We start from the raw sequence: 21250 nt of genomic DNA on the forward strand, positions 1-21250 counted from the left end.
AACAAAGGAGGGAGGGAGCGGGATGTATGCAGCTCCTGGTCTTGATTTCCAAACTTCCAAATGGCCCTTCTTCCCATCGGTGGGTTTCCTTGAGACAGGCAAGCTGCTGGGTGGTGCCCCCGAGTGTGAACAGAGGAGCCATTCTCACACTGCTCTTGGGAAAGCTGATTCGGTGAACTTTCCGTTGTTACCTTAAATTACCTCTTCTGTCTGCCTCTGGATGCTAATGGATAGATTTTAAAAGAACAGAGTATAGTGTAATTTCAGTTATGTTTGCACTCAGTTATGGATCTTGGAATCAGCTAAATTTGGCAGAGTGCAGCAGTTTCCTTAATGCTGTGACTCCGGGTGTAGCAGAATGAAAAGCAGGGTTTATTCCCTGAACAAGCACGGCAGGATTCGCTTGCAGCTGGCCCTGTCCTGCGGGGCCGCGCTCGGAGCCGCTCCCTGCGCGGACCCCGCAGCGCTCCGCGGCTGCTGCGGCGGTGCCGCGTCCGCAGCCCCCTCTAGAGCCCCGCTGTTCGGGGAGCTGCTACAGGAGCTTCGGCGTCCCACACAGCGCCCTGTGGAGCTCACTGCATTGCCATTTTTCTTTTCGGAGGGGGGTGGTGTCTTGTAGAAAGCATAGAATTGGGGGCTCTCCGTCGGCAGGGGCTGCCGCGCTGCGGGCGGCCCGAGCAGCCCCAGCTCCGCCGCCTTTCCGAGCGCCCCGCTCCCATCTCCCCGCAGCGCTACCTTAAGGGGCTGGTTGACATCAGCCGAGTGGGCTGGGCGGTGTGGGTGGGATTTCCTGTGCTGGAGGTCAGCTGCTCCCGTCCCTCTGCTGTCCCTCCCAGCCGCCCGGGTCCCGCTCTCCCCGCGCCGGAGGGACCCGCATCCTCCCGGCTCCCTCCTCTCGGGTTGGATTTACATAGTGATGTGTAAACTACAGGATGCCCAGCAGCACTGGAAAGAGGTTTAAACCTACGAAATACATCCCGGTATCCACAGCAGCTGCCTTATTAGTGGGTTCGACTACTTTATTTTTTGTTTTCACGTAAGTACCGCTCTGGCGGAGGGGGGGCCCGGGCTGGGGCCGCCCGGCCCGGCGGGGGGAGGCGGCTGGGCTTGACAGTCCTCCAGGCCCTGCCGCTGCCGGTCCTGCTCCCCGCCTGCCTCCTGCTATCCCTGCCCGGATTTGCTTTGCAGAGGCTCACGATCTCTCCCTATCATAAAATGTGCCCGATAGTCAGATCCACCATTTCATGGCACGTAAAACCCCATCAGCCTCCCGCAGCTGCCGGCTGTGTGCATCCGAGATGCCAGAGCCCCGCAGCCCCGCTGCCCGTCCGTGCGGGGCTGGTGTACGCGAGAGAAACGCAGCCCCAGCCGGCCCGCTGCCGGCAGGCGTGAACCCAGCCTGTGCCTCAGCTGGCCGGAGCCTGCTCCAGGAGGGAGAGCTGGCCTCTCCCGTCCATCTCTCGCGTGTCTCAGGGTTTATCCGGCACAGCCTTTTGAAGTGGAAGGAATCCTATTCTAAGCATTACCGATTTTACATATTTTTATGTAACTGTTCTTGAAAGCTTGAGGAGCTAATGAACGAATTTACATTTGCTTCAAGGAAAGACGAGGAAACTTTTCCCCTCTCTGGTTCTTGTTCTCTCATTCCCTTCTCGCTTAAATGCAGAATGGAGCTGTGGCTGTCGCCTTGCAGCTCTCCTGTAGTTATATTAATATGTGAGTGCTGTAGTGCTTCGGCTGTTTCCTCTCCATACAATCGAGTTCTGTAGCTCGCTAACCTTTCCTGTGCGGGGGTAGCAGCACCCTCCCTGCAGAGGTGTCCGTTTCCAGAGATGCTACAAAACTGTGCTCTGAAAGGAGCTTTGACTAAGCTGCCTTTGGGAAGGTGAAAACATGGCTATTGCATATGAAGATTTATTGTTTTACTTATTTTGAAACTCTCCTTTTCTTGTTTTGCCGTTGCTATTTTTTAACCGAGCTCAGTGAAGCTGTTGGAAGCAGAAGGCTCTTATAAGAGTGGGAGTATGTGTCTGTGTCATTATCTTTTGTGGTTTGGCTGTGATATGATTCTCGATGTTTCAAAATGCTTGTCACTGGTATGGTAATCTCAATGTAGGATTTCAGAATAAAACATAAATGTTGTTTTGTCTAACAGTTTCTTAAATCGGAACAGATTTTGACACCAAGTTTTGCTCTTGACTTAATGTGCGTTGATTTTTTTCATTGCTTGTTTTCAGTGCATTTGATATGAAGTGTGGATAAATCCTTTCAGGATATTACAGTGTTTCAAGAACTGGTCAAGTCTCAAGAGCTAGTAGAAGTATCAGCCTATCATTCATGATTTGGTGGTCTAATTATAGTTTGGCAAACACAAGACAGAAGTTGGCTTTTGTGATGAACTTGGTTGACACTGGAGTGGTGAATATTAAATGGTAAAAAAAAAGGGGCCTTAATGCCAGCATTTATTTTTCTGTCTGCTTGAGGAATGGATGTATGCTAAGGTTGTTTTGGGAGCTGTATGTTTTCACATGATACTTCCAGTGTAGAGCTGTAAATTGCTTAGTGATGTAAGACTTTCCTGGTAACACAGTTTTTGTTGAAACATCCTTTTGGCACCAGGACATCAACCAAGATGTTCATTTTACAATTTGTACAGAAGAAGCAATTGCATTTAATTTATTACCAAATCTGAAACTTCACTCTGCTCCCTCTGTTATCAGTGAATAATTACATGCAAAATGAAGTATTTTAAGGATCTCTCCATATTGTAACTTGGCCTGTGTATCTTGAAGTGTTAGTAAATTTTTCGAGGATTGTCCCAGACATACGTTCTCTGCTGTTGCCAAGTTTGTGTGTAATAAAAGTAACACATAATTGAGCAACTGTTGTCAGGCAGAATCTGAAGTCCTGTCCATTCAAAAATACTCAGATGAATTTGTATGGGATTGGTGTTGTTTTTCATGCTGAGCAGTGTTAGTAAAATCTATCTTTGTTGTGGAACCAAAGCAAGCCATATACATGAGATTAGTTTCTTTTGTGTGGCAGTAGGTTTTTCCCCTTTTCCTGAGCTTTTCAATTTTTTATCTTTTTCCACAAGCAATGTTTTGTCTCCTGAAGATCTTTTTGTTGTGATATGTTATTAAAGGCTGAGATTGTCCTGAATTTTCAGGTGTGTTGATTTGTATGACTCGTTTGATGTTGGATAGAGCTCTGATATGCAGCAATTGAAACACTGGCCTAAAATTGTTTTAGCAATTTTAGCAGTACTTTTGATACAAACCATGCTTGCTTGTCATACCACAAGAACTTAATCAGATGAAGATTTACGTATGTGTTTATTAATTACTTATGTCATTAAGCGCTAAGGCTGCTCTGTCTGTTAATGAAGTAACCTGTGTATAAATACATGAAAGTCACGGTGAACTGGATTCCTATCAAATTTTGGGTGCAGGTTACCTCAGTGGGATGTCAGGGATTAGAGCAACTTCAGCACAGTGGAACTGAATAATAGAGGATAATATACATGGAAAAATTGAATAATAACTATTTTTAAACCACTTACGGAATAGAAAAAATAAACTTTTAGGGCACTGGAAACATTTCTGAGTAACACGTATGAAAACAGCCTCTGACTTGGCTTTTTCCCTAGACACGTTTGTGGTCTCATGCCACACATTATGAGTGTCTTCTGCTGGATGAAAAGCTCTTTGAACTTTAAGGCCAGGGTTAGCTTTTTAGCAATGTGGTCTTTATTTTTAGCTTTTTTTCCAAACACCTTTGCTAAAAAGCAGCACATAAAGAGTGTTTGAAATATACAGTGTCCACTATTAGTTCATCATGGTGCTGATCACTGGTACTGTTATACTTCAGGAAAATTCCATTTTAGATTCTCCTTTATTTTTTTTCATCAACTAAGCTTTTCAGGTTCGCTGTATCACTGCTATATTTCTTCTGGTTTTATGAAGGGGAACTAAACTATTTAGCTATCAAGATTATTGCCTGGAAAGGCAACTAAATATTGAAGTTGTATTATTGCAGGCTTTTAGCACTCCATGTGTGTTCCTTCAGTAATAAATACAGTGTCTGAGTAGGTAGTCTAATTTGTCACAGTGGGAGAGTAAATAAGCATTAACTGTAAGCATTATGAAGGAACTTATCAATAATGTTGTATAGAATGATTAAGTTAATTTACTTATATGAGCAAATCAAATGGTGCAATGAATAACTAATTCTTCTTAACATAGGATAAATCCAGTGATTCAGTTCTAGCAAACTTGAACTTATTTCTACCAAAATAATTTTTTCTTCATATTTCTCATAAGAATTTTTGTTAGAGGTAGCAATTAACCTATTTCAGTGAAGTCTGGGCTCTTATGCCTTGAACTAGCAAGTGCTGTGATGTAGACCTAATTGTGTTCATTCAAAGACCCTGAGTTTCAAGCACTTCCCACATTATTTTAGGCTGTGCAACTTCAACGTTAGGAGAGAATGCAGCTTAATTATCAGCAAGCAGAATGTCACATGTGAACAGTTGGAATCCATGATCTAAAAGGGCTTTTCCAACCTAAATTATTCTATAATTATTCTGGAGCTAATAATTCTCATCTGCTTAAATTGGCTACTTACTGTAGGTGTTGGTTCTGAGAACTTCTGAGATAGTTCAGCAGCTGCAATGCCTGTGTCTGGAGATTACACAGCCAGCTGAAAGCATATGGTTTTAAGGGGAAACTGTGGCTCATTTTAGTAAGGAGAAAAAAGCTCATCATTCTCTCACTGAATATTGTAGGCCTGAAGTTCCTCATAAAACACCCATTTTCAGACTATTTTCTGTAGCATGCAGCCTCTTGAGCATCTTTGAAATACAGTGGAAACATGTAATTCATAACAAAGGTCTAGGTGCCACTACTTCTTTGATATAATGGTAGTAACAGTGCTGCATATTATTTCTTTAAATGGGATCATAAAATGGGTAATTTTCTGGGTGAAGTGAAAGCACAAATAAGGTGAAAACTCAGTCAGTACTGAAATATGAACAACTTTTTCTAAAGAGTCATAATGGGAGATAATCATAGATACACACCATAAATACCTGCAATTGGCGCTCTAATGCAGTCTGTGGCACAGGGAGTCTAATACCAATAGCCTTCAGGAAACAATTGAGGAGTGATAAATTGGTGTAGAAGAGCAATTGAAGTTGAAGTCGCAGTAGGGATGGAAAGAAAATAGAGAAATAGCCTAAATCTGTGCTGTTCAGATGGCAGGAGGAGGAAGAATGGCTGGTAGACTGTATTCCATAGCAGGGCTGTTGGATTTACCCTAACAAGGAGGAAAGCTTGGCTTTGGTTAATGAATATTTTAAAAAATTGGTGCTCCCCCTACATTTATATATCGTGTTACTGCATTTCATGAACTAGAAAGACTCAGCATTTCTGTAGTTAGAAATGTATGAATCTAGATGCACTTTTGACACATTCACCCCTCAAATTATAATAACTACCCCCTTCCTGCAGTTATCTGATCCTGCACTGGAACAGCCTCAAAATAAACGGGTAATAGCACTTTAAAGTCTAAAACTATCATAACCATCCTGGATGGTAGTTAGTGAAAATCTAGTGATGCGTGTACCTAGAGTTCTTGAACTATCTGTTATGTCTTTTCCTCTCATGACATTCATGAAGTGAAAAATACAGTCTGCTGTTTTCACTTGGGCTTGTTTAGTCACTAGCAAAGGCCAAGCTAATAGAAGATCATCTTTGCTTTAGTGAATTTGATTTGTATCCAAAGATGTTTTCCTTGCCTAAAGTATTTAGTTCCAGATGTGCAGATGTTCACTTCTGCCTGTTCAGTGTTGTGATTTCAGTTAGATTAAGTGATAAAATGTGATTTAAAATGTGTATTGCAGATGTTATGGAGCTTCATCTGTAACACAGGTGTGTTTTATACCTGCCTAGAGGAAATAGAACTGAATGCTGAGAAGTAGAAGCACAATAAAGAATATAAAGATAAAATTGTAGCTCAGATTGTTTTATCCTGATATGCTGCTGGACAGCATGAATTCTTCCTTAGAGTGTGGTCTTACATCCTTCTTCCAGTTTGGCTTCTGCCCAATAACCTGCTGAAGGCTGCTTGTGGATTTGGGAGAGTTCTGGTGGCAGTTGCTTGTGCTGTGTGATGCCAGAAGATCCAGGTGTGCTGTGGTCTTGGTCTGTATGAGAGCACATGGAAACACTGCCACTCCACAAATCCACTTCTCCCCATCCTAACCAGATGGTCATATCAGGTATCCTTGGCATTCTGAAAACTTTGGAGCACAAAGCTCCTCTGCCTTGTCTGTTTCTAGCCAGGGGTCCATTTGATAGTGGTAATGCTAATTAAGAAAGAACAAATTCCCCCCTCCTTGGACATTCTTTCCACACCATTCTTTACTATTTGGAATATTAATGTAGTTCTGATTTTTATTTATTTTTTGCTTTCCACATGCCAAACCAAGAAATCGCTGGAACTGGTAGGGAGCAGCTTCACTGGCAGCAATGCAGGTGACACTGTACAGGGTGAAACGAGTGTGCAAACAAGTGTGCATTGGTTTAATCTGGTGAATTTTAAAACTGACTTCACAGTCACATACTGATTTCAAGCAGTGCAGTTTGACCTCCTGAGATATCTTAACATTTTCCATGTTAAATGCATTTTTAATAGCAGGTTTTTCCTGTCCATTCTACCTGCAATCCAAAAGAAGTAGTGCTTGCCTGGTTGACCTGAGTCATCTCAGTTGTCATGTCTGTAAGCTTTTGAAAAATATTTACTTTGGTTATGACAATGAAATGTCCTTTTAAGCTGTGGCAATTTCATCTTGCTATAAAATTTTTGGAAATAGAATCTAGACAAACTTGTCATTCTAGATAAGACAGGCAGTCTCAACAGGAAAATATATTTAACTGAAGTGTGAAAAGTTTTTGGGTTTGTTTTTTAATGCTTTAAGAAGTCACAGTTTTACTGGTTTTAGCTAGTTGATTTTGTGATCTTTGCTTCTAAAGGCAGTGGTCTTTGCTTCCATCAGCAAAGTTCGCAATACAGGACCTTTCTAAAAGCTATTAGAATTAATTCATTTAGGAAAAAAACCTGATACTTATTATTAGTGGGAATATTTTTTTTTTTTTTTTTAGTTTGAGAAAGTAAAAAGGAGAATCATGTTTGTTGAGGGCAGTAAATGGCTACACATGTTCAGCTGTGGATGCAGAGCTTTCTGCAGCCACTGCAGTGGTGTTTCAGTGCTCACTGGAGATCCACTTTGAAAAAGGCAGAAGAGCTACTGGAATGGAAGTTATTGCTGTACATGGGCTACTGATATAGTCTCAGTGTGTGATTCATGCCAGTAGCAACCTCCTTTCTATTTTTCCTAGTAAGCAGAGATTAAGGTCATATGGAAATAGGAATGAGAGTGTCTCAATTAGATCAGGGTGGGCCTCTCAGCCTTTGTACAAGAATATACAAGCAATTTTTCCTTTTTTTTTTTTTCTGAAGTCCTTTCAAGATGCTAATTTAAATACTGTCCTTGTTTGTTGAAGTATGCCACATGTGTATCCTTTTATAAATAGAAACAATCTCTACAAGATTGTTCAAGCTCGATTGGTTTGTTAGTAATGTCAACTAAGGAGTGTTATTGCCAAGACCAAAAAACTTAAACTGTGAGATAAATACACGTGGTGACCTTGGAGATATGATTTTTGAAATTCATGACCTGGGCTAGTCACCAATTATACACATAACATTATTGTGTAAACAATTTATTCTGCTACTACCTGCTTCTCAGCTGAAATCAGCTGTAGAGCCCTGTGGTGTGGGGATCCCTGGAGGACCTGTGAGAGATGACCTGGAACAGGATTTCGCTGCTCACATAGTGTATAAGCTGCAAGGAAACCTTTCAAGGCCAACAAAGGGGAAACCATAAGCTTTCTTCAGTTTGCTTTGGAAGATGTCTGAAATACAGCAGTAAAGTGATGAAGCCAATTTAGAGCATGAAGGAGATACACACTGGAGTGGGAGAGAAGTATTGTAAAAGCTACACGAGATACACTTGTGTAATCAGTGCAGAATTGGAACACTGATTTACTGTCCTTTGGTTCAAGCCAATAGATACAACACTTATTTCTCTATAATCCAAGAGTAATGTTCAATTTGGCTGCACTGTTACAGAGATACTATTAGTTGATCTTTGTCATTGGGAGCAGCTAATGAAATTGAAAGAGGCACGGGGGTTGAGACAGAAATGCTGCAGTTTTTAATAGAAATTCTGTATTGTTCTTTTGCAAATAATGCCATAGATTGGAAAAACCTACTCAGCCTTGATCTTATTTTACCATGGAGAGGCAATTTTAGGAATCCTTGTTTGGTGATTGGAAAAATTAATTCCGGTGAGTACACCACAGCATAGTGTCTACTACATAAATCTTGAGCCAGTAATCTGTATCCAGAAAGAGGATTTAATTAGTCGCTGATTGGTTTTTTGCAATTACTAATGCAATTTAGCTCGACTAGCTTCAAAGCTGTCCAAAGTGCCTAAAATTCTGCACTCTAAACTATTGTGCAAACACTAGTGAGTACCTGATTCTTTGTTTTTCTCAGGATGGATATTATGGAATAAATTGTACAGTAACCCATATTTAGATATTGCAGTGGTTACCATGGTTCTTTGTGGAAGTGTAAACACAAATTGTGCAATTCAAATGTGAAATCCTTATGAAATACCTGTACTCTGCTGCTGTGTGTTGAGATGATCAAGCAACAGAAGACAGAGGTGCCAGGTGCAAGAAAAATATCTCTTGAATATGAAATCTTAAACCCCATAGCAGCTGTTTTCAGTGTATGTGTGCACCATGAAATGGCTACTCTCCTGAAAAGCTTGGTACACACTCGGACAAAACTAATTGCAGAATATTCTTAAATGAACAAATTACTTTTTAAGTTGGAGCCCAACAAAGCAAACTTGAGACTGCGTAAATATATAAGGGTATTCATAAATAAAGCCAGACAAAGCATTACTCTCCAAGGATTCTTAAAACTAAATTGGCATTTACATTAGCTCTTATTCATGTCTTCAGGGAAATAATGTAATGTAATATCTATATCAACACAATTTAAGTACAGTTCAGGGAATAAGGAAAGATTGGACCTTTCTATAAACAAGCATAATTTTAAATTAAACTTAGGTCAATTGTAGAAATGCTTCAAAATGGAAAAGTTCAGTTTAAAACTTTTCCACTTACTCTGATCCCAGTCATCAAGGAGAGGTAGGTATTTTCTTATGGAAAAACACTTCCTCTCCCCCTTTCCAGCCAGTTCAGTTTCAAAAGTTATTTAGGGTTATTTTCATTGTGTATAACCTCCCTTTCAATTCTTCATAAGTGAGATCTCATTTTGCATGTTTAGCTTTTTCTGGAGATTGTTTGCCCCAGCAATAAGACTCTCCAGATGTGTTATGATCTAATAATGCTGTGGTTAACCCTTGTCTGCTGTCAGCAGCTTGCTGAACTGCCTCCTGTGTTTTACCAAGCCCCAGCATTTGATGATGCAGTTTCCTGGCTCCAAGCAGCAGGAGCCATGAGTTGTGTATGTGGGCAGCTCTCCCTCCATGGGGTTTGTGTCTGGCACTGGGCTCAGGAGCCACTGCCCTGTGAAACCACACTGTTAACTTGGCTTATCTCCAGCATTCCAAGGCACAGTGATGGGGCAGGGCTTTGAGGATGTCTTTATGGTCATCTTCATGTGCTCAGACCTGTGGCTTTGACCAGTAACTATAGATCTCTAGGTTCTTGTCTCATTTCTCTGTTGTGTGGTGTATAAGTCTCACATCTTGCTTTTCTCTTTGAAACTCTTTGCACATACTGTATCTTGTGTAAGTGGCTAAGGAGTCTTTGTGGCAAAAACAGTAAGAGCATCAACAGACACTATATTTTTTTAATTACTAGGTTTTGAGAATTCTGTAGAAAGAGGTATATAAAATGGCTGCTTTCTGATACACAGTACAAGTCAAACAGAAGGAGGTATGAAGCCTTTGAATCTGATAAGATGACTTCTAAATCATGTATGGAAGTTGTAGCATTTGCAGCAACAAAGGACATTAATATCTGCTACAAAAATTTCAGTGCAAAGACAATGCAGTATTAAAATAACAGGACTTTCTGGGTGCAGCCATTGGATCAATGTGATACTTTTTTTTAAGTTGTGAAGCAAAACTTCTAATACATGTCCAGATAGTTTTGAATCAAAAATAAAATGCAACGACCACCTCAACTCTTCTTGGCAGAGCTCTGCCAAGATTTTACATAATCTATGAATTTTGACGTCAAAGCCAGTCTGTATGAGCAGTGCTCAAGAATCTGGTGGGCAGTGGAGGAGGACAGGCAGATACAGGTTTTTATAATGTTGGAAGGGTTGGTTCCTTGAAATGAAATGTTTCTGGTTGTGTCATCTTTGTTTATTTTTAGAATAAGGCATTTGACAAATAGATTGCAATGATAAGAAGATACAAGGTCTTATATGTAGCACTGAATTTGGCCTGCTGATGATTATAAACAGGTTCAAAAACTGCTTTCCTTCTCTGCTTCAGTTGAGAAGACTTTGCTGGGGCAAAGCTGTGCTTCTCCTTAGGAAGTTTCCATCCCTACTGGTCTCTAGTAGGGCAACTTGTGAATAAGGTCATCAGTGCTGTGATCCCTCCTTGCTTCTTAAACCGAGGTGGAGAGGCATTACACAACTGGAGTGCTGGTGCTCAGCAAGTTTTGCACAGATGAGCCAACTCAAGGCTGAAGCCCTGTCAGCCCAGAACTCAATGGAGATAATTCTTTCAGAGAGGGCTTCTGAAGATTTACTTAATTCTACAGTTTCTACTCCAGCTAATGTAATTTTGGGCCATCTATCATGCAGCAAGACTGTTTTGTTTCTTGAATACTGCATGAATGTATGAATAGAGGAATACATGTACTAAAGCTTTGTTGTCTCTCTTTAAAAGTTTAATGGTAACATTGTAGTCTTTAAACTTTTATTTGTATGTGATTCTGCCATGATTAGTTACTTTTGCAAGTAATTTTTCTTGCATTGTATTACAGTGACTAGTGGGATAAAGCTAAACATGATATCTATGGTTTGAGAACTGAAAAATTAATGATTCCTCCTCTAGCCTGTTGTGTTTGATTTATAATTCATATCTGATAAGAGACATGCTCTTCTGAGCCAGCTATCAACTCTACATTTATGTCTTGATGGGGTATTTTTAATTCTTCCTGTGGTGGGTGCTGGGAGGTTGTGAATTTTGGGCCCTAGAGTGCTCCTGAAAAAGGTTTCCAGACACACACTTTCTGCACCTCCCATGTCCCACATGAGACTCTTTATCCTCCGTAGAATCTGGCCCCAGGGCTTGTGTTGACCCCAAATGTCATAGCTGCTGTCACAGCCCATTGCCATGACCCGTGACTTTTAGCAAAACCCAGGTACATGGTTTGCCTTTCAGAGGCACTTGACAGCAGAAGGAAATGGAGAGCTCTGGGGGTTTTAAGTGTCCTGAGTGGCTGCTTCCAGCCACTCTACCTCTCAGGGAGAGGCATGGCTGTGGACTAAGCTATGAGCCCTTTACAGAACACATCTCTCACTTCCTATGTTTGGTCTTTTCCATCACTCTGGATCTTCATGGGCTTATCTGGCTGCATTTTGTCTTTCTCTTGTACTGTTTTGTTTGTTTTAGGGTTTTTTGGGTTCTTTTTTGTGTTGGTTTGTTTCTCTTTTTTGCTATTCTCTATCTTTCTCAACAGGTGATCTCCTGTTCAATCTGTTCAGGTGGATAATGCCTTTTTGCCCCATACATTCACAAAGGGTGATCCACTGCTTGTTTCCCTTCTGAAATGCCCGAGTAGAGGGCTTACAAGATGCAATCCAAAATCTAATCCTATCTGTTGAGCTGGGATGGCTTCTTAGATAAACAATTCTTCTATATTGAAACTGTAAGTGCTCTCAGTGGGCCACTGTCTTTATTGTGACTCACACATCTTTGGCATCCTCTCCAAAGAAGCTGACCAACATTTCTATCTTCTTCCCACTAAGAAGTTCTGTATTCTTTGTGAATTTATTTGCTCCAGAACAGTAAGCTGAGTTGCTGGCTGGTCAAAAGGGAAAGATGTGTAGCAATTTGCCAGTTACATTGTCCTTCTCTGAACACAGAGAGCCCTGTTTAGTGGAGTGAGGCAGTGATCCTGCATTTTTGTGATTAATATGTTTCATGCTTTTGTTTGTGTCTTTGAGAGTGACGTTATTTATTTTTGTTGCTTCAACTGTTTTGGAAATGAGAAAAAGCTATTTTGAGTGTAATATCGACTTGGCATCGTTTAAAAAGTGTTTCTTCTTGCCAGTTTTTTTCTTGGTTCCCCTAGAAATACATTTCTTTTGGGCTGCTTCTGACATTGTGTATGTTGTGGTAAGTCTACAAAGCAGCACACTGTGCATGTGTGATGAGTGGATGCTTGCATGTCTGATGAGGGATTGATTCCCCTGGGCATGTGAGTCCTGCCAACTCCTCACTTAGAAAACTTGAGGTTTTAATATACATTCTGTCTTTTAGGCCCAGTTTGGCCTCTTCTTTTAGAAGGTATTTATTTTCCTTTTTAATAAAAAAGCTTACAGTTATATTGAGATAGTTAATTAAACAGCCGGCATCTAATCCAGATCTCACCTCTTAGTTTCCTTCTCACTTTTTCTTAACTGTGCCTGCTCACATAACCTGATGAAGCTGTGTAAGAATTACGGAGATGGGTTGAAGCCCATCTAAAGCTAGAACCTGAATCTGATCTCCTGATCTGCCCATTAGAATCTCACTGCAAAGTGATTACTCCAAGGTATCCAAGGACTGCATGTTTGGTTTAGATCCTTTGGAGGGCTCTTGGTTCTCCTGGCTTGGCTGATTGTGTTCCTTCAGCAGCTTTTAGCATGCAAATGTCCTGGGCCTTACCCTTCTGAAAGATGGCTGCCTGTGCCCAAGACAAGATCCTGTTCTGTAGCTGTGAAGGGGTGAGCTTTTCAACAGGAGAAAAGAAAAACATTCTTCAGCTTCCACTTGGAAACATCTGAATCATTTTGGTTGAAGTCTTAATTGGGACAAATACTTTGCTTGAAGGGCAGAGGTAGCAGAAAGATTGCAGCCTAACAGTTAATTTGGCAAAGTGATTCAGATGGAAAATATGCAATATTGCTTTATACCTGTGCCTTCTCAGGCCCATCAACAGATATCTAAACACATTCCATCAGCTTTTCCAGTGGCTGCTAGTTTTCAGATGCTTCTCTTCACTCCTTAGTTTTCAAGTTGGTCTTTCTAGATTTCAGGAAATACTGAGCTTTCTCTCTGAAAGTCAGTCCTCTTAAATCTGCTTCTTCTGTACATTGACAGTCTTAAAAATGTATTGTTTACTCTTTTTGTTCTTCTGAGTTCAGAAAACAGTGATTTTAAGGTAAATTATCTCTTTTAGAAGACATTTCAGACAATTTGCAGTCTGCACCCATTTAAATGGTAGGGGGCAGGATGGAAAGACAGGAGAATATGAAACAGTGCTATTATGAATTATTGTGCAGTAGGCAAGGATTTTTATTTGTCCCCCCATTTTATGTATCTAAGGAAGAAGTTGCAGGGTGAGAAGGGATATTCTGATTTCCATGGCAGTAATACAGAAGGAATTTTCTGTTTTCTCCAAGAGTACACAAACACTTCACTATCACTTTCCTGACATTACCTAGGGTATTTTGAAGTCTATTGGAGAGAAGGTACATCAAGGGAGGCTTAGACTGCTGATTCTTACTCTGTATTTGCCTAGCCTTGACTGGGTCCATTTTCAGAGAGCAGAAACCTCTCAAAAGTCAAGAGATCTTGAATCTACACTGAATTTCCAAATTACTGTTAGTATTCCACATGCAGATTAGCTTTGTTTTTGTGCTTATTTACCTGTATATTGGAAATAGCCTTCTAAAGTATTAACAATAGATGAATACAGGATGAGTGCTGCACTAGACACACTTGAAATGCTCTCACATATATCAAATCTAAAATTCTTTATTTCAAACAAAAGAAAATAGAAGGGAAAGAAGTCAGAACCCCTAAGGGGAAAGTACTGCATGTTCAGGTTTCTTGTCATGGCCTATTTGATTTATAAATATAAAAAAGTGTTTGTGTTTTAGAGCTGTGGCTAGTCCAGTGTTCTTTTTTGTTCTCCCACAGCGTGACAGTCATCCAGAAAGCTTCTTTCCATGTGGATACCATGGGGTGTTAGGTGCATTATGGTATAAATGCTTATCTGGATATAAACTGTCAATCTCCATATTTGGGTGAGCCTTAAAGGAAGGTTCAGGCACAATAAAATAGACTTGTTTAGTGACAGTTCTGCCTCACTTCACTTGCCATGTATGATCACCCTATCAAGAACTGCATCCTGCTGCGATGACAGTTTGCTGGAAACTCTCCACAGATTCATTGGAAGTTGGCTGAGCCCCAGCTCCACAAATTACTGGTCAGAAGAGACTGTTTGCAGGGCACAAATCTATCCAATTTGTAGTGTTGATTTGATTCTTTTTTTTTTAATTAACACTTTAAAAGTGTGTCAGCAGAGTGCCAAAAAGACAAGAAATGATCAGCTAAAACATTTCATTGCAGCATATGATGCTGTTCCATATTATCATGGAAACATGGCACTTAGATACGGCAATATTTTATTTCCTGTTGCTTTTGTTCATTTTGTGGTCAGCAGCAATTTTACATAAACAGTCTTCAAAACAAATGCTGGGGTTTTGCCCTTTTTTCTTCTTAATTCTTCTTGATTCTTATCTCCTTTCCCTCTATTTTCATTAAGTCCAGTATCTTATTGAATCTAAACCTAAAAAGTTGAATTTTCCCCCATTTAATTTTTTTTTTTGTAAGAGTGCTTTCTGTCTGGTGTCTCTGGCTCGAAGAGGTGATTGGCAGGAATTACATAAGGAGTACACTAGTCTGTAGTCATTTGGGTATCCTGCAAGTGCAGTCAGGATTAATAAAATCTGGCTGCCTGTTTTTTGATTAAATAATCTTTCTCTCTTTTTTTTTTTTTTTCCTTTACTTTGAAGCACAATTTTTTCCTTTTTTTTTTTTTCTTTTTTTAGCTGTTGTTTCCTCAGTGCTCTCTGTGAGGCCTGTCACTCCTCCATCCATTCCTTCACTCTTGGATTGTGAGGGTACTGAATGTCAGCATGAAAGATCAGAGTTAGTGTTGACAGCAGTTTAAATGCACCCTTGCTTATGTTTCCTATAGAATGGCTGGTTTATAACTAGAGATGCTGCAAATACTCAGTTCCAGGTGCTGGAGTCGTGGCTACAAAGCAGAGTTATTGCTGTGTAAGGGCTCTGTGCTGCTTGCAGCCCAGCGTGGAGCAGCCTGGGCCAGTTCCCATCCGGACTCTCCCTCTGCCCTGCCCTTCCTGGCTGACCCCGGCTGGCTGCGTGCCCACCCAGCCACTCTGGCACTCTCCCCCTCACAGGACGGGAGAAAACGGCATGAAAAACCTCACGGGTTGACATAAAAACAGGGATGTCACTTACCAGTTGTCATCAGAGACAAACTCAACTCGGGGAAAATTAATTTAATAATTATTAAGTTACGTTTGGGCGATGAAAAGCAAAGATAAAACCTAAATGCCTTCCCCTCACACCCTGTTTTTTTGCAAGCTCAGCTTCATTCCTCTATTCCCAACTCCTTTACCTCTTCCTGCCCCTGAGCAGGGCTAAGGGAGGGGAAATGTGGCTGTGGTCAGTCCATTCCAGCCCCTCTTGCTCCATGTGGGCTCTCCATGGGCTGTGGCTCCTCTCGCTGCCGTGTTCCCTCAGGAAATACCCCTGCTTCAGCACAGGCTCTGCACGGGCTGCAGTGTGGATTTGCTCTGTGCTGGCTGCCAGGGAATCCAGCACAGCCACTCCCAAGGACATTCCTCACACTTTTCCCCTCTCTCCAGGGACGTTCCTCACACTTTCCCCCACACTCCGTGCAGGTTTTGCCCTTTCCCGAGATGCCGCAGCCTGGCTGAGGGCTCCCCTCACAGAGCCCCCCAGCAGCCCTCAGCGTCTGGAAACAGGCACCCAAACCCCAAAGAGGAAACATTTCTACACAGATGTTCCAGCAGTTCTACATTTAAATGAGTCTTGACGTACAGGAGAAGGAGACTGTTACCAAACAATATGGTTTTGACCTTCACTGTCCCCACCAGTACCTCAAGGTCAGTCAAACAATTTGGGAGGAAAATGAATTTGCCCATTTTTTCTGCTCGTGAACTTGTTTTTTAGTAGCGCTTCACAATCTCTCTTCAGGAAAATTGCTGAATGTCAGAGTGCAGCAATGGTTGACTCTGATTTATGAAATTCCTCAGAATTTCCATTGTGATTCTATGAGTCACGTTAACGTGGCTTCTTTAGCTGTGACTTGACGATCCTTCATTTGCATGTTCCACTGTAGTTTCTCTGTCATGGTCTGGGGGTTGTTGGAGGCCAAGCACAGGACACAAAGCCCATCAGTTCTTGTGCTCTACAAGCTGCTGGTGAGGAGGGTTCACCGGTGGGAGGCTGTGGCTGAAAATGTCCCCACACCAGGGCCTGGCATCAGGTAATTAATTCTATGTAGCCTCACGAGCCAACTGCATTGCCGCTGACTGGCTGCTGAAAAGCTTTCTCCCTTCCTCCAATCCCAGAGAAATCTTAAGGGGGTTAATTTTAACCTCTCTTAAATACTGGGGTTTGGTTATAGGGCTGAAATTTTTAGGGGAAACTTTCCAGAAAATAGCTGCCTCTTCTCCAGGGACTAAAAAAGGTGTGAAACGTTTACCACAGTTTTACAGAGATATGTTTGGGTAACTTTGGCAGCTGTACCCTATTATTGGAGACTACATAGGAAGAGCCAAGGAGAAGTAATCATCTTCTGTCAATGTCAGGAAAAGTGACTAGGTCAAAAACTCTGAGAAATGAAGTTTCCAGAGCAGAAACACTAAAGCTTCAGGTCAGTTCGCAGTTGTCTCTTTTCCTGTCCTGAAGCACTCCATCATTATTGCCTTTGCTCATAATACACCTGTCAAGAGATGTCACTGTTCTGCATTTAACTTGGTAGTGTGACAACAATGTGTTTTGCCCTGCCAGAACAGAGGTGGCTTGTGCCCGTCTTCTCATACTTGCTTAGGTCTACCAGCTTTTTTCCCCCCTAATTTAGAAATAATGCCAAACAGTAACACATTGTGCATAAACCAAATTGACTGTCCTTCCTGGGCCCCTTTAAAAATACTGGAGAACTGCTTTTAATGCCTCTGTTTATTTTGGTACAGCATCCAGACTGCTGGAAGTATGTTTATAGCACAGTCTAACAAGCTGAGGCTCCTCTCTAAGATTTCAGTGCCTCATGGCTGGATAGAAAAAGCCAGTGCACTCTAAATATGTATTTGTGTCAGACCCTGGCTTACAATAATAGTTATTGCCACCTAAGCTAAGTTGCAGCAGGAGTTTTTCCTTAACATATGATAGAGTGATCCTTGCTACTGTGGTGCTCATTAGTCAGACTTATCAACACCTATGGTTGTGAACATCACAGTTGCATTAGGTCATCTGTATTTAAGCTTGATGACTTGATGAGAAATTATTTTAATTTGCTGTCTACCTGTGCAGCGCGAATTCCAGGTTAACTTTGAAATGTGGTTAATGTTTTAGATGCAAGAAATACAACTATATGAAAATAGTGTTATTTACATTGAACTGAAGTTGTAATTCTGCTGTGAGTGCCTGGAGCAAATATAAGTGAGATATAAGCTGCTCTTTACTGTGCTGATGGGCTTTCAATCCACTTTAATGCAGTGGGTTTAATCTCCTCTGAACATTTTCTTTCCCAAAGGAAATCCCTTTAGGTTGATGCACAAAGACTTCATTAACTGGAAGACAGTTTTGGAAATGTTTTATTTCTGATAGAAATATCTTCCACACAGGGAGAAAGACTGAAACATAAATTATAAGTTTGTTTTGAAACATAAGAATTATTCTCAGTATTGAACAGAAAATGCTGCAAGAGTGCAAGATTGGAGTTGTTTAAATCAAACTTGCTGCTTAATGTCACAATTTGTTTCCAAATGGTTTAAAAGCCAGTTTGTCACATCTGCTCTCCCTGCCCTTGTGAATATCCTCCTACCCCAGTTACTCATGGCTTGCAAGGAGTCGGTGCTCACCATCACTTTTTTGTCCAGGCTCAGACCACTGAACTTGTCAACTCTTTCTCAGAGCTGGGGTGATACAGAAGAGTGATCATCCTTTTCACTTGCTCTCCCAAATCTTAAAGCCACTGCAAAAGCTTTGCTGCAGCTGATAGTTCAGTGAAATAGAGTATAGAGAATTTTGCTTCAGTGCCTCTTGGAATGAACCAAACTTTTCCAGAATGCCTCTGAAATGTGCCTCTCTTGTGTTCACTTTTAAAATCTCATGCAGTCCCAAAGCTAAGAGCTTTAAAGGCTGACTGGAGAAGAAAATTGATTTGGAGTATAGAATACCTCTTCTGTCAGTGTTTTGGCCAGCCCTGTGTACTATGGACAGTAGTTAAATCTTCCTGAATTTCAAAAGAATATAGGCATTTAAATGATCTACAGGTTATTAAAAACATTTTTATCATATTATGACAGCATTTTAATGAATTACTTTTTAAAATTACAACTGGAGCTAATATCTGCTGGAGTAGGAGCTCCTTCGGTATGTAGCAGAGTTGTTGCCAGGAGTATATTGAATATTTGAAGCCCAAATTGTATGTAGTGAGCTTAGCTGGCTCATTTAATAAGTTATTAGCAAAGCATAAAAATGCTCCTGTAGCAAATTCATCCTGGGCTTTCAAAGAACATTTGTGTTCCTTATTGACAGAGTGAAGACTGTTTAAGCACTTTGGGGGTTTGGGGAGGAATGTCCTTAGGTGTGCTGTTACAACCCACTGTCTGTCTGGGGGTTTACAGTGCTCCAGCTGTGTGCTGCAAAGTGCTCATCTTCCTCACTGTGTTCCTTCCTCTTTCCTGTGCTGAAACTGCTCAGAGAGCAGCAGCTCCTCTGAGGCACAGCCCTGGCTGGCACCTGCAGCACCTGCTGAAAGGAAGGACACTATTGCTGAGGGATGACTCACAGGAACCTTAAACCTACTCTGTTACAACCAGGAATTGCAGCTTCCTGAGGCAGACAAACATGATCCCTGTGTACCAAGTTCCACTGTAGGTTTCTGGCCTTTTCTGAGCACCTGGCAGTGCCCCAGCCCTGTTGTCTCATTCTGGGGTGCACTGGACTATCCCTGTTTCACCTGAGGGGTTTTGCTTAAGCAGGTGGGGCCCAAATGAATACTTTTTGGTGAAGAGTGACTGGGAACCAGTGGATGTTTAATCTGTGCTTTTTCAACAGTGCTGCTCCTCACAACAATGGTTTTTGCTGGCTTACAGGACAAACCTGCAGGAGAGAGTGAGAGGTAAAGTGAATCTGAGTGCTTTGGTCACTGTTCTGGATTTTCATTTAGCATTGGCAGTTTCAGAAAGGTGCTCAGGGGTTGGAAGGGAGATTTTGCTCCCCAGGAATGAGGCATGAGAGACCTTCCTTTGAAGTCTTCAGGCAGGAAGAAAGCAAATCTGTCCTGCTGCTTCCAGTTTTGTTTCTGAGGTGAAATGTGATCCAGAATGACCAGAGACAGGTGGGCAGTGTCAGAGATCCAAAAGAAGAGGCTAATAAAAAATCAGATCCTAAGGCTTAGGTGTTTTTTACATACATGCCAAGCTTTATAAAAAGCCTGTCATTCATTAGCTATTTTAAAACACATTAGAAAAATGAAGTGACTCTCATGTGCCTGTTGGTGACTTTAATTCTTTCTGTATACAAGCAATTTCATTGATTTAAGGTAGTACAAAAGAGTATTTGAAATTTTAGTGGAACTGATATGTCTCTTTGTGTCATACTGGAAGAATTATGAATACTTGAATGAGCAAATAATGCAAAGAACTGAAGTTGTCATGGTATTTAAGACAAGAAAGGAGACCTAGTTACAACATGGGTTTTTTCATACCTAGTTTGTCACTGAACAGCAAATATGTAAAGAACAAATTAAATTTTTTTGCTCATTTTCTTTCATCTGAAAAAAAAAAGTGATAAACTGCACTACAATGATTACCAGTCTCATTCCTGTAGCTGTATGAATGACTAATCTTCATAAGTGGGTGCTAGCATGGATGGAGAGCAGAACTGGAAATTCTGTGTTGTAATTTGTAGCTTCTTTGATCACAAGTGTGTACTGCATGATTTTTATATTCTAGTTACAAAACTCGAAAATGCACGTTCTCAAAAAGTTATGTTCTTAATGAAAAGTGCAATTCACTTTCTGGAAGTTTGTCTGTCCTTTTTATCTCCTCTGTGGTGAAAGGGAGTAAGTACTTGGCCTTGATAAACTCTTGTGCCAAGTGTTCTTTTGAAAACAAAAAAGATATTATGGCCCATAGTTATTTCCAGCATAGCCTTGTTTGGAAAGCAAACAGAACATCAAATTAAGTAATTCCTCTCCACAGATAAAAGACATGTGGATTTTCTTCTCCTCTGTATATTGCCTACCTGTTCAGTGCTTCAGCTTATACTAAGCTCTTCAGAGCCAGGATGCCATTGGACTAATTAATGAAAATGGTTTTCATTGATTGCTGTGGAAAGAAAAGAACTAACTGGTTTAATTAACTCAAGACTATGCATATCTAGAAGAGTGACTATTGATCTGCATGTGTTTAATTAAAATAAAGGACTTGCAATTTTTGCAGACCATGTCACCTCACTCTTTGAGTAGGACTTCAGAGTCTAGGTGTGCCCTTTCACAGCAGCTCCATTTGCAGGCCCTCAAACTGCAGCAGCTAGGACTGGCACCTGGGCATGAGGGAGCAGAGTACACAGCTCCAGAGAACCACAGCAGTGTGAAGTGACACTGTAATTTCTGCTCTTTGTCCTCCCATTTGAGCAGCAAGCTTGTCTGGAGATGAGATTACTAAAGCTGTAGGAAACCACTGTTTGTGCTATGTACTACTTCTAAAATTGAACACTTTCGGAGGGGGAGCCCTTCTGTCTGACATTCCCAGGTTTCTCACAGGTTAATGAGACAAGAGATCCAAGGTATTATTTAATGTCTCTTTTTACTGTTTTTTAGCTTCTGTATTTATTTAACTCTGTCAAAGT

General features: G+C 41.1%; 1 protein-coding gene across 1 annotated transcript in view; it reads left to right on the forward strand.

Moving 5' to 3' along the window:
- The first annotated feature begins 699 nt into the window (after positions 1–699).
- ZDHHC8 (zDHHC palmitoyltransferase 8) overlaps positions 700–21250 on the forward strand; it is a 106570-nt gene continuing 86019 nt past the window's right edge. The window contains exon 1 of the mRNA XM_021544499.3: positions 700–1036. Coding sequence (XP_021400174.1) covers positions 933–1036 — 104 coding nt within the window. The 5' untranslated portion in view covers positions 700–932. The remainder of the gene's footprint in view (positions 1037–21250) is intronic.

Source organism: Lonchura striata, chromosome 18 (assembly GCF_046129695.1).
Source record: "Lonchura striata isolate bLonStr1 chromosome 18, bLonStr1.mat, whole genome shotgun sequence".
NCBI lineage: Eukaryota > Metazoa > Chordata > Aves > Passeriformes > Estrildidae > Lonchura > Lonchura striata.